We start from the raw sequence: 12,958 nt of genomic DNA, 5'->3' as shown, positions 1-12,958 counted from the left end.
CCTGTCTTCAGACCAACCTTCGGGATAACTACGATATTCTGACCTTTAGATTCATATCTTCAGGGGACAGCATAATCTAATACACACTGTTTATTTCTTTGTACCAAATGGCCTTACCTCACTTAAATATTTTTCTAAAATACAGCATGCAACAGTACACTAAGCAAAGGGGAGCAGAAAACAACATCATGGCAGCACAGTAATCAACAGTGTATTAAAAGAATTAAACAGCTAAAATAGGTTATTATTTTGGAAAATTAGTGGTACTTTAAAGTCAATTCAAACAGCTTTCCTCCAAATGTTTCATTTCTTTTAATACTGTTACCGGCACTGAAATAAATGCACCAAAAGAAACTTTGCCTCAAGCCCAAGACTTCCTCTTGAATAATTCAAAAGCAGGAAGATCACAGTGGCTTAATTAAAGGGCCGTCACTCTAGTTCTTTACTTTTCCCATGTTGCTGTTATGCCTCCATAAGGATTTAAGTAATTTTTTAGCATCTATGCTGCTTCCATTTTCTTTGGCAATGCAATTATATCATCCTTAAAATGACTCTGAATTAGCAATATTGACAACTGAAATACCTATAGTTTTTTACACAACTGCTATCTGCAAGAAAAACTGCTGAGCATCCTCAAATCTCGTCATCTGCATCTTGGCAAGAACTAGAAAAGGCAAAGCTTTTCTAGAACTAGAACTAGAAAACTAGAACTAGAACAGGCACTTTTTCTCTTGACGCCTCTTCTGAATGGGGTGATGGATTGTGAGGGTCTCACCTCTCAGAAGTTACAGGCTACAGAACTTACAGCGAACTAGCACTTGGAGACTGCCACTGGACCTTTCATGTCAGCCTGGAAGGATAATGTGTCTTCCCCCAGATAAATCAGTTGGCCTAATTAAGAAGTTCCCCCCCACCCCATAAACCCCGCTTCTTCCATACCTGTAGAGCATTACAGCTACAAGATCTATACTGCCCATTTCAAACAAGAGCTGAGTATGCACAACTTAAAAAAGTACAGAAACAAGTTAATCTACTGTTTTGAATATGGTCTGTGAGGGCAGCTACTCCAACCCTTCAATACATAATGCTATACGGGAGAGAAAATTGTAGAGCAATTCTGCATGTCAACATTAATTTACATGTCCACTAAAACATGTATCACACACATAATGTAAATAATACAAGCAGTACTGATAAGGTACATGGGATACTCCCTATGGGATGTTGGCATTACATGTAAATCAAAGAACACTTGTGCCTTACAGACACAGCAGAAGATGTCATGTGCATCTGTAATAAATGGCCTGCATTTTTGAAGTAATGAAAGGAGCCAGTAGAGCTAAAACACTAGCTGAAAACACCAAGAACATGCAAGACTGCAAAGTCTGCATGGGTGGAAACCAGATTCTGACAAGATGAACCTTTGTCAAACCCTAACGTAAGACAAGCTGCTGCCCTGCCTAATTTTTCTGAGCAGATCTACTTACTGCCTTTAGCAGGCTGACAGTGAATCTGAAAAATCCATCACGGCTTTCTCTGCACTTACTGCTTTTAACACCTGGAGAGGGGAGGTAATTGTGAGTTGAAGAGAGGGACTCTCAGCAGATCTCTTCAGCTTTGCACAGGACAGTCTGCATTGCCAGGCTGAGTGCTGGAGTTAATCCGCAGCGCAGGGAAGATATGGGTCACTTTTGTAATGGTGGCTCTGCTCTTTTTTTACTTTGTTATGGGTCACTACAGCATTACTGTGTTAATTGACCATTACCCTCATTTCCAGTCATTAGTTAGAATTTCAAATTAATCTGATCAAACAAAACGTACCTTGTGAAAGTAAACAACCATTGATCTACTTTAGTCTCCAGAGTCTATTTCAGGCAGCGCAGGCTAACACAGGTTCTTTGATACTTCAGATTAAACCTCATATACAGATATGTTATTTCTAACAAATAGCTTTGCACATTTTAGACATTTGTATTTTTAAATGGAAAACAGGAGCTCTATCATGACAAATTCTGTATTTTATGCACTATGGAAGACCATTAGCACCAAAGAATCCTTCCATCTCCACTAAAACCTAGAACTTTATTTTTACCTGTGTATAAATTATGTATAATAACTGCAGCATAAAACAGATGGGAAAAAAGTCCATGCCCTACTCTGCCTCTTTTTGATGCATAAAGGCCACACACAAATATCAGGTGTATACTAGCCTGCCCATACACAAAAATAATCTGAACACCCAATCTGTGTTTCCTGGTTTTGTTGGACAAGTCCTTGGATTCCTCAGACTATTTTAGACCTTAGACAGGTTATACCAGTATAATTATGTGAATTATGGGTACTAGGGTTTTGAACTGGTGTAGATGTGTTACTGTAAGCTGTAATGTGAAGGCAAAAATCACCTCAGAAAAGGTGATTTGGTTTTGTCTCCAAGCCTGGAATAAAACACTCCAATCCATATAAGCCCACACTGTTGGCAGGGATGTTCTGTATGAGAATAATTAAAGCAAGGGTGAAAAAAAAGCCCTTCCTTTTCAATGGAAAGACCAAAGTCATAAAGGACAACTTTCTTGCAAGTACATTTGGTATAATGCAGTTCTGAACAAAACCTCTCAAAATAAACATGAACAGTACAAGATTACTTCCACTTCTGCTTATTTTTCACTTACAGAGCTCTCAGCTGTCATAAATCCACTTGCCCTGCAGCTGTTTATAAAGCCCTTCATATCAAACCCCTATTATTATCGTTACGTAATTTCATTTTAAAACTAACAACATGAAGATATTGCTCATATATTACAAAGACTCAAACATGCAGAGAAACACTTGTACTTTATTTTGCACTGTCTGTCCTCAGTTCAGTTCCCTGGGCCTGCAAAGTACCCAGACTTCAAACACTAACTCCTTTGATGACTCAGCCAGCAGCACAGTTTATTTTGCCAGTCCTTCAGTTGTTCCTGCACAAATGTTCGAGGGATCTTGCAGCAAAACAGATGAAGGTACCAATGGAGTTAAAAAAAAAGACAACACTAAACAAATAAAAACCTTTGGGATCCTCTGACTAAGTAAAGGTGACATGGATCCTAGCCAAGGTGACAGCACAGACAGAAGAAACACACGATGGTTTGAATGAATAACCATGATGTACAAGGCCTGCATGGACAACAGAAAAATAGCAGGCTTACTGCATTTCTATGACAACTCCAAGTTAGCTTAAAGAATGCTGAAGGAATAAGAACATGCCTGTGGATAAGCCCTGTTCCATCAAGATCTACATGTTCCTTTGTTAACCTGATCTCAGCAACTGCTTTTCTGCGGCCTTCACAATTTCTGCTTGTCTGACTGAAGACACTGGCTAGTTGATATAAAAAGGTGCACCCTCAGTCAGTATGCTTTGGGAGGGTAAGAGCCCAGAAAGGAGAGGTTTTAAGCCTCTAAGCACAGATGAGCATTGGTCCTTTGGACTTCGCTGCTGAACTCAAGAGTTCCCACTTCTGTCAATAGAGCACAGAGAGAAAGGGTGGCTGGAAGTGTGCCAACACAAGCTGTTACCTGCTCAGACCAATATCATGATAGTTTAGCTTCAAAGGCCCAGACTCCCCAGAGGCATCCAACTAAGTGAGCCGTGTCATAGCAGTATGATATGGGGGCTGTGTTCACAAAATAATTTTGGGAGGTCTTTGGGTTTCTTTCTAGTTTACAGTCCCCAAAGAGTTAAACTGCAAAAAATAATAGCCAAAGGAGAGCCTCTCCCCCTCAAAACTTAAGATATACAAAAACTAGATGGTTGTACTGTCAGGGACCCAAACAGTTGGGACAGGATGTTCCCCAACATTCAGAAGGGGTCTCAGACATCAGGTCTGTGTGGACAACTGAAGATCCACAGGTAGAAGATGTTTAGGTTTTTCCAGCCAATAAACCAAGCTCAAGTACTGTGACAATAAAAGTGAAAAGAAGTACGGATTTCCAAAGCACTGTAATTGCAATTTTTCCCCCATCAAAATACAGAGACATAGATGACCTTTTTCTAAAAGAAGATCCACCAAAATAAAGACTAGCATGTGACATTTTAGTTCACTACAAACAAGACTCAAGAGAAGAGAGATCATAAAATCATAGACTAGTTAGGGTTGGAAAGGGCCTTAAGATAATCTAGTTCCAACCCCCCTGCCACGGGCAGGGACACCTCACACTAAACCATGTCACCCAAGGCTCTGTCCCACCTGGCCTTGAACACCACCAGAGATGGAGCATTCACAACCTCCCTGAGCAACCCATTCCAGTGCCTCACTACCCTAACAATAAAGAACTTCTTCCTTATATCCAATCTAAACTTCCCCTATTTAAGTTTGAACCCATTACCCCTTGTCCTATCACTACAGTCCCTAATGAAGAGTCCCTCTCCAGCATCCCTATAGGCCTCCTTCAGGTACTGGAAGGCTGCTATGAGGTCTCCACACAGCCTTCTCTTCTCCAGGCTGAACAGCCCCAACTTTCTCAGCCTGTCTTCATATGGGAGGTGCTCCAGTCCCCTGATCATCCTCGTGGCCCTCCTCTGGACTTGTTCCAACAGTTCCATGTCCTTTTTATGTTGAGGACACCAGCACTGCACACAATACTCCAAGTGAGGTCTCATGAGAGGAGAGTAGAGGGTGATCAACTGTTTTCTTTTTTGAGCATGATGATTTTCAGAAATGGCATGTTGTATTCCTTTTTAATAGAAAATGAACTGACAGCATCAGGGGCATTTGTTACCATCTCAGTAAGGTTCCAGAATCTTCACCAGCTTCAGATAGAATTATCGGGTATGCTGCAACTTCCTCATTTTGAAATAAAGCATAAATACTGTTCTGCATGTTCATATAATAATGCTAAAGCAAATCCAGCCCTAAACAGAATTACATTCACAGAAAGTTGCATCTTACCAATCTTAACCTCATGAACCAGGCAAAATTGTGGACTTCTGAATTCCAGTAACATGAACTCTTTAACTGCCAGAAACAAATACCCATACTTGTTTTTAACTGCATGTTCTGGTTCATCTCTGACAGGTCCCCATATTATACTTACATGGGGTCATACCATCTATATGACACTAATAGAAGTCCTCAAACTCAGAAGGGAGCCTCCAAAATACTTAGATCTAAATGTAGATCTTCTCATCTAGCCTGTAATTGCAAGAAGACAGGACATACTCTTCCTCTATAATCTTACACATGCCATAAAGAGTTGATCTGTACTACCATCAGAGTACTCAAAACAAAGCACAAGCAGATCAATATCATCACTGTAAATTTCAGTTCCTTCCAGCTGAAAGAAGTCAGTCATATACTTGAACTACCAAGACATATGAGTCCTCTAGACTTAAAAGTGTCTCATTTTAGAGACCATGTCAATGATTAAAGGACAATTAAAATATCTGAAATACAGCGGGGGGGGGGGGGGAGTGTGTGTGGTGTGTGTGACAAGTAATTTATTCTTCCTCTTTGCTTACAAGCAAAGCACAAACATGAATTTCTACCAATTAATATATTGCAAACTGCAATCCTGTTTATAGCAAGATAACACAACACTGCACAAACTGCTCTGAAAATAATCTTCATATGAATTAAAAAGTCTGCATGTGAGTTTTGATTACTATGGGTCCTGGGTCACTGACTAAAATTTGTGAAGCAGCAGTTACCCAATGGTTCATTTTTGGTTAGAATTAGCAAACATTATTACTGAACTACCCAAAAGTGATCAGTTAGGTAAGGCCTGGGATGAGAGGCCACTGAGTCCTGCAGGCCATCCACCTATGCTTGTCTCTGAAACAAGTAGGTGTGCCTTGGCTACTGTTAACTGTCAGGATGAAAGGTGAACACGAGTAAGATCAAGATATTCAGGAAGACCACTACCTCCTTACACATCTTCTATGAGACCTGCAGGAAAAGGTCTTGGGGGTGTTGGTCGATGAGAAACTGAACATGAGCCGGCTTCAGGGTGTGCTTGCAGCCCAGAAAGCCAACCATATCCTGAGCTGCATCAAAAGGAGCGTGACCAGCAGGTCGAAGGAGGTGATCCTGCCCCTCTGCTCTCATGAGACCTCACTTTGAGTATTGTGTGCAGTTTTGGTGTCCTTAAAGAAGCAGTGACAAAGGTTAGTGTCACAACTGGCAGATACGACTGACAACACCTCTGCTTTGAAGGACAGCTAAGGTAAAGTCTAGTACTGGCAGTAGTAATTTGGCTAGAAGAAATGACAGGGCTAGGGCTAGGATGACAGTTCAGCCCAGCAAATACCAGCACAGAATAAAACCTGCTATCTAAGGGTTGTGTGGCTTTCTTTACACCTGGAATTAGATGAGGGTGCTGGCCTAGAATACAGGATAATACTAGAACTGGGTTTAATACTAGAACTTGGGGCTCAGGCCAGCCTTACTGATAAACTACAGCTTAGAAAGCACTCCAAAGTTAACATCACAAGTGGTGCTGACTTAAGCCATCTGACTGAAGAGAACCGTGGGATAAGGGGCGAGATAATGTCAAGATTATGGTTTGAACATACTCCGGAAGAGGTTGATTAACTGTATCATTTTGTTTCAGTATCAAGGAACGGGCCACACACAAGGATAAAAGTGCCACATGATGGAATTCATACACCCTTAGCAAGCCCAACACTGCTCAGCATGCCAGGCCTACTCTGTCTATAACCTCTGTTGCCTAAGGCTTCCCAAGTTTCCTAAGATTTCCTGTACCGTATGTGCATGGGTACTGCAAATGGGGGCAGGGAAGAGAGCCCCAAACAAGGAAAGCATCTGTCTGAAAACATCCAGTCCTTACTGTCTCCATTTTTCCCTTCATTTGCACTAGAACCATAACCAAAACGCATCAAAGACTAAAAAAGTTAAGCATCTGGCAACCAACATCTTCTCTTTTCACAGATGCTTTTTTAAAAACAGTAGATCAAGTCTGTGCAGCAGGTCAGTCCTGCCAAAGAAGCCAGAAGCCAAATCAGTCAAATATACCGAGAAGTAGCACAAAAGCTTGTTTGTGTCTTCTCCAAGCAGGAGCTTTGCCAGTGATGATCTTGGCAGTACTGTTTAGCACTTACCCTTTTCCCAGTTCTTGGGAATAGGTGTCCATCACATTATTCAGTGTTTTCCAGGTTACTGGGGGGGTGGGGCGGGTGGCACTCAGGACTGACCTTGCCTACTTCACATTACAGAAAAAACTGACACATGTTTCTCAGTGTTTTAATCATGGAATAGACTCACCCACAATAGTGATTAATGGTGAAAAATTCAGTCTCAGTGGCAGACAAGCTTGGACCAGACAATGACACTTTCTGGAGAAGGACGAAACTTATAATCTCATTTCAAGGACAAAATCATGTCCCTACTGGAGACTATATAGTTAAAAACCTTAAAAATCAATGTAAGTAGCATACAGCCCATCTCTACCATTTTCCAAGCTTGCAATTTAGAGAATGCAGGGTAGGCAAGAATGATAGGTGCTCAACTGAACAAGCAAACCTGCTTCAGCATTCACTACAAACTGCACAGGAGAAAGCTTCACAGTCAGTCTTGCCAAGAGGGAATTATAGTAATTGAGCCTCATGGTCACAAGACCACACACTGCTGTTGTGAAAGTCACTGGGTAAATAAGGGTGTAGCCTGTAACAAAGTTTACCACTGCTGGAAAAAAGAAATAATAAAAAAAAAAGCCACATGCAAAGCATTGTCCCTTGTCAGGGATAAGACTGAGTCAAGAAAAAAGGATCTTACAAATCCACAGTCATGTCGAAAACACAACAGAATGATGCTGCTGCTCTAGTACTGACCATACAGTAATGACACAGAGTAGGGAATAAACACAAGTGGCTGAGTTAAGCCTGCAGCAAATAATTTAGGCAAATGCAACATCAGCAAGAAAAGAGAATTCCAACGGATGGAGGAGTAGAAGTTAGGATGATGTAAAAATGAGCTCAAATACAGTTCACTAAGGCAAAGTTGCAAAAGCGAAACATTTCCAGAGTGACAAAAAGTTAATAGCAAAAGATGATAAAATTTAGAATGTAAGATGCTGATTTTAAAACATATAAATAGGCTGGTACCTAAAGCTAGCAGAGATAACACATTAACTGAGCAGAGCCACAGAGATGCCACTCAGCCATAACAGCATTTTTTCAATCCTTTTTGTATTTCAGGGATGTTTACCAGGTTAACTAAAGGAGTTCAGCAAAGTCTCCCAAGCCCATTTTTTCTTGCTTGCAGAAACCAAGTAAAGAACTTGTAAAATAATAAAATAATCACTTCTGCAATTCACTACCCTCACCTCTGTATATATAAAGGTCATGCCTGCCTCTGCACTAAACAAAACTACTTCTTAGGGTCCAACTTTGATTGTCCCACCAAATCATGGCATTTTTGCCAGACTGTGCGAAGAGGCTATATCGCACCTATATTCTATGTAACATCATGGTATGCAGACGAGCTCGCATGGGGGCTTATCAGGGTGCTGCTGGCCACTTCCAGAGATGGGGAGCAGTAAAGAATGGAGAGAGCAAAGCACCTGCCCACAGTGAGGGCACTGATTCAGCAAGGCTGGGGTTGGCAGGGGCTTGAAGGGGAGAGTACTTCAGCCAGTACTTCAGCCCTCCCCATTACAGAGGGTGAAAGGCCATTTCATTCATTTGTCCGTCTGACCCCTGCTCCTCTGAGGGAGTGAGAAAAAACAAAGGCATTAAGCATTATTTTCTCAGGCAACGAGAATACAAAAGCATCTCAAACAAAAGTTACTCCCACTCCAGTCTTCTAAGAGCTTCCCTCTTTACTGTCGACCCATCAGAAGTGAGCGATTTTAGCAGGGTTTTGTTTCTCTCGGCTAATGAGTCCTGATGTGCTATCCAAGATTCTCTTCTAGTCTCTCTACACTAAGCTTCTGGTCCTTAGATATGACTTGCATTTATGAAGAAGCAATATACAGAGTTCAATCCCCTCATACAAGTTACTATACAATTTTCTGTCCTGTATTAAACTCTCAGATCATTTATGAGGCAAACCAACTGTACAAATTTTGTCAAAATCCACGCCTATTAATACCTTTGTCTGTAATGAGAGCTCATTGGGCTCTAAAACTTGTACTGAAGACTACTGTATAGAAAACAGAGGGCTAACACTTGAAAATTATTGTTCACGGTAGCTCAGATAACATTACAGAACCTGTTGCAATTAAAATTCGTAAGCAGTATTTCCAAATCTGACAACTCAGGTCAAGAACCACAACGATAATGATTGTCAATGAAATACTGTATCCTGACTCACCCCACACAAATAAGCTACTCTTATAAAAGCACTCCTCTGCTTCAAGTAGAGGAGGGTGGCAAAGGAAGAAACTGATAAGGAATAATTAAATTAATACCACACTAATGAAAAGGTGAATTAATTGAAACAGCCCATGAAGCATCCAAGTGTACACAAAGTAATTCAACAGATGTTAGACTGAAAGGCTGACTAGCCAGTGCACAGATGAAATCAGAAAGTGATAATAATGGCACATCCAATGATAAAGTTGATCACGGATTTTTTGTTGCTTACTGTTAAACATGAAATACTGTTGCACGTCATCTTTGCAAGCAAACCTTACAAAATTACCATGGAAATCAGGAAATTATACAGCCAGGATCACACTGGACAGTAATATGGAAAATGGAGTTAATTTTCTTATTGATAAAAACAGTGAAGTATCATATAAACCGCCCATTACTGTACCTTCATGACATCCTTATAGGAATGAATGGCCTCAACTTCCTCTTGGTCATCATCATTGTCATCCTCCTCTCCTTCATCCAGAGCATCATATCCTTCATCCCTACTGCCAACTGTTTCTGTGGTATTAGTCATGTGGTCAATAAGCTGCTCCAGTGGAGGACTTAATTCCCGCTCTTCATTGTCCTTCAAACCATAGTCCAGGGCTTTATATATAATAATCCCTAGTGATTCAATAACCTGTAAAAGTGAAAAAGAAATATTTATTAATGCCATTAATGAATCAGTCAGTCTCGGAACACCCTTTTTTGGTGTCTGTATAACAAACTTAGCAACTGAGACGACAATAAACACCAAAATTAAAGAGAAAAGATGATCCTCTAATACCTACAGTAGTACTTCAGCAATGCAGCATAGAACATGCAAAAGTAGGTCATACCACTTTCTTATTTCCAAGTTTGAAATAAAAATTCATAATTTAAAACAAAATGGGAACTTTTAGAATATTTTCCCTTTTTCTTTGACAAACCTTAAAGTAACATTACTCTAGAATTTGTAAAATCATATTACAAGCATATGACCTTTTTTTTTGAGGAGGAAGGAGGCGGGGTGGGAGGAAATAAAAGAAAGAATAAACTAACATGAGATGCCTCCCTCCTCTCACAGATTAATGACACAAACTGCCCTTCAGTTTCTTCATCTCTTCCTTGACCTGAGAGCCGTCTGGATATCCCAGTATTGAGCACCGGGACACACAAGAACTCCTTTGTTTGTTGCACAGCCAGTGGAAGCACACATTTTCCACTGAAACTACCATCAACTGGATTTCATTACTATGAAATCCAGTACCTCGACAGTACAAGATAGTACCTCAATTTTTCATTGCACTTGAGGCTTCTTTTTTCTGCTCTGTCAAGAGCAAAGCAAACAGACACCCTCTTAGTGTAAGCTAGCAAAAACTTGTCATGAGCATCTCAAAATACCAAATTCACACTTTCTTTCTTGGCATTATTGAATGTTCTCGTATTTTTAAGATGTAAAGAGATGGCATTTCAAACTGAGGAGTTTGGAAATGCATATTAATGTAAAGGGAAGGGAAAATGGATTTGCAAGAGTAAACCACAAGAAGGTAATGTTGCTGCTGGGAGATCCTTGTCTGACAACAGAAGCAGGACTGGGGTTATTGCACATCATCTCTGATCTTCCCTGTGTGTTGTGATGGCTAGTGTGTCACACAAATGAGCAGACTGCAGGGTAGGAGTAGTTGGCACTAGAACAACTTTAATCAAGTTGCATTTCTAAACAAACCGAACCTTGTCATCAAATGCTGTGCCCTCACATCTGGCCTTCAGTGCTGTCCCAGCCAACAAACTTTTTAATGCAGATTTTTGAAATTCTGTTTGGGTAAACAGGACAACACAAATGGATTCTTAAAACTTTCAGTCTGACTCTAGCAGCTTACTTATATCTGCACAGAAAAGTATTTTTGGTCTGAGAGGCTGCAGGTTAGCAAAGACTAAAATGATATCTGTCAGTTCATCAAGGCAGACAATTGAATGAACCAGCTGTAGTCTGACAGCTTTACACTTGCATACTTTACTCCTCTGCTGAGATTACTTTGCAGTGCAAATTCACTTTGCAAGACAGTGCAAAACAAACATAAAAAACAATATACAAAACCCACCCTTTTATAATTTATTTCCAGTAATTTTGACAATTCAATATAAATAATTTTCCAATGCCATTCTCTTGGAATGTGTTCACACGTATTTGGAAAATATTCTTAGAATACAGTTAAGAAAAGTGATTAGGCAAATTAGTGAAGAAAAGAAATGGCTCTAGTTCAAAGAACAGCTTCAATCTTGGGAAACATTAGTGAGACATCACAGTGTACCAGGGAAGCATCATTATCTGCTTCCTCAGTTCTCATACCCTTCCCCAGATTTCTGCCATGAGCCACTTTGGAGACAGAACACTGCATTCACTATACAGACATTAAAAATAGCTGTTACAGATCAAATTTATGTTTGCAGCATATTTGGCTTGCTTCTTAGAGAAGCTATTTTGTACTAACGGTCTTGTAAAACTTGCTAAAAAATATCTGAAAATGTGAAAATTTCACAAAATAAAATATATTCTCGTGGTAGACATGCATGTTTCCTGTAACTCAGGTTCTGAGTACAATCTCAACACACACCCCTTCAGCAACTGAAAGGGAACAAAGAATACCAAGTTAATTTAAATTTGAAGTAGACCTAAATGTAAACGAAGTACAACTGAATAATCACTTTGATATTTTAAACACCTGGGAGTAAACACAATGTGAGTAATTTCTAACTTCACTAAAGATTAAATTTGAAAGACCTTAGCACACATGAGGAGGACTGAAATGTCCAAATAAGATGCAAAGAAAAGAATGTCTTGTGCCATGCAGTGATGGCTGCTGAACACAACTCCTGGCTTTTGCTACACCAACACTTCAAAAAAATAGAAGCGGGGGAGTATAAAGAAAGTGCACTCTGCTTCCTTCGGTTTGGGAAGAGGATTAAGGCGTTCAAAAGCACTGTGGCTAAAACTGGATGACAGCTGCTGCTTTCTTTGATCAATCAGCAGTGGGGCTTTTGCAGTTCAGTAATATGGTTTGTGCATTTTTATGTACTATGAACAGATTTCATAACACATGCAAAGCTGATATAACATGGAAGCCTGCAACAGCACTAATTCAGATTTATATTCCAGTCTCTTAGCTCCTTATTTAGGAGTTGGGATCAAAACCGTATTTATTGTCTGCCAGTACCACAGATTCTTCTTGCTGAAAGACAAAGCATCAAACATCTTAAGTAAGAAACTTTGCTTTGACTTGCATTGAAACTGAAAACACGCAGCGCTTTCAGCAATACTGGTTTACCAAGGTTCTTGTAAAACTACACAAGTGCCATACGAATATCAAAGAAAAGTCACAGAATTGTCAACACTTCTTTACATGGACAAAACTACCAATGCAACTTCACACAAAAAAAACTTTTAAGTCTATGTAACGACAAACATAATATACAAGCTCAGACAGTCAGTTCATTGCTGCTTAGAGGCATGAGTGCTGCCACTTCACCCATAATACTAATCAAATGCAAACAAAAAAGGAAAAGCTTTTCACAGTTAAATGGCTGGATTGATAAATACCTGGGTTTGGGAGCTGGATAATCAAGGAC

General features: G+C 40.0%; 1 protein-coding gene across 1 annotated transcript in view; it reads right to left on the bottom strand.

Annotated features, from left to right (window-relative positions):
- Positions 1 to 12,958, bottom strand: part of SPIRE1 (spire type actin nucleation factor 1) — a gene marked incomplete at both ends in the record, with an annotated part of 129,541 nt that overhangs the window by 61,372 nt on the left and 55,211 nt on the right. The window contains one exon of the mRNA XM_080611008.1: positions 9,753 to 9,989. Coding sequence (XP_080467134.1) covers positions 9,753 to 9,989 — 237 coding nt within the window. The remainder of the gene's footprint in view (positions 1 to 9,752; positions 9,990 to 12,958) is intronic.

Source organism: Psittacula echo, assembly GCF_963264785.1.
Source record: "Psittacula echo genome assembly, chromosome: 2".
NCBI lineage: Eukaryota > Metazoa > Chordata > Aves > Psittaciformes > Psittacidae > Psittacula > Psittacula echo.
This window is presented reverse-complemented; position numbering and strand designations above follow the sequence as displayed.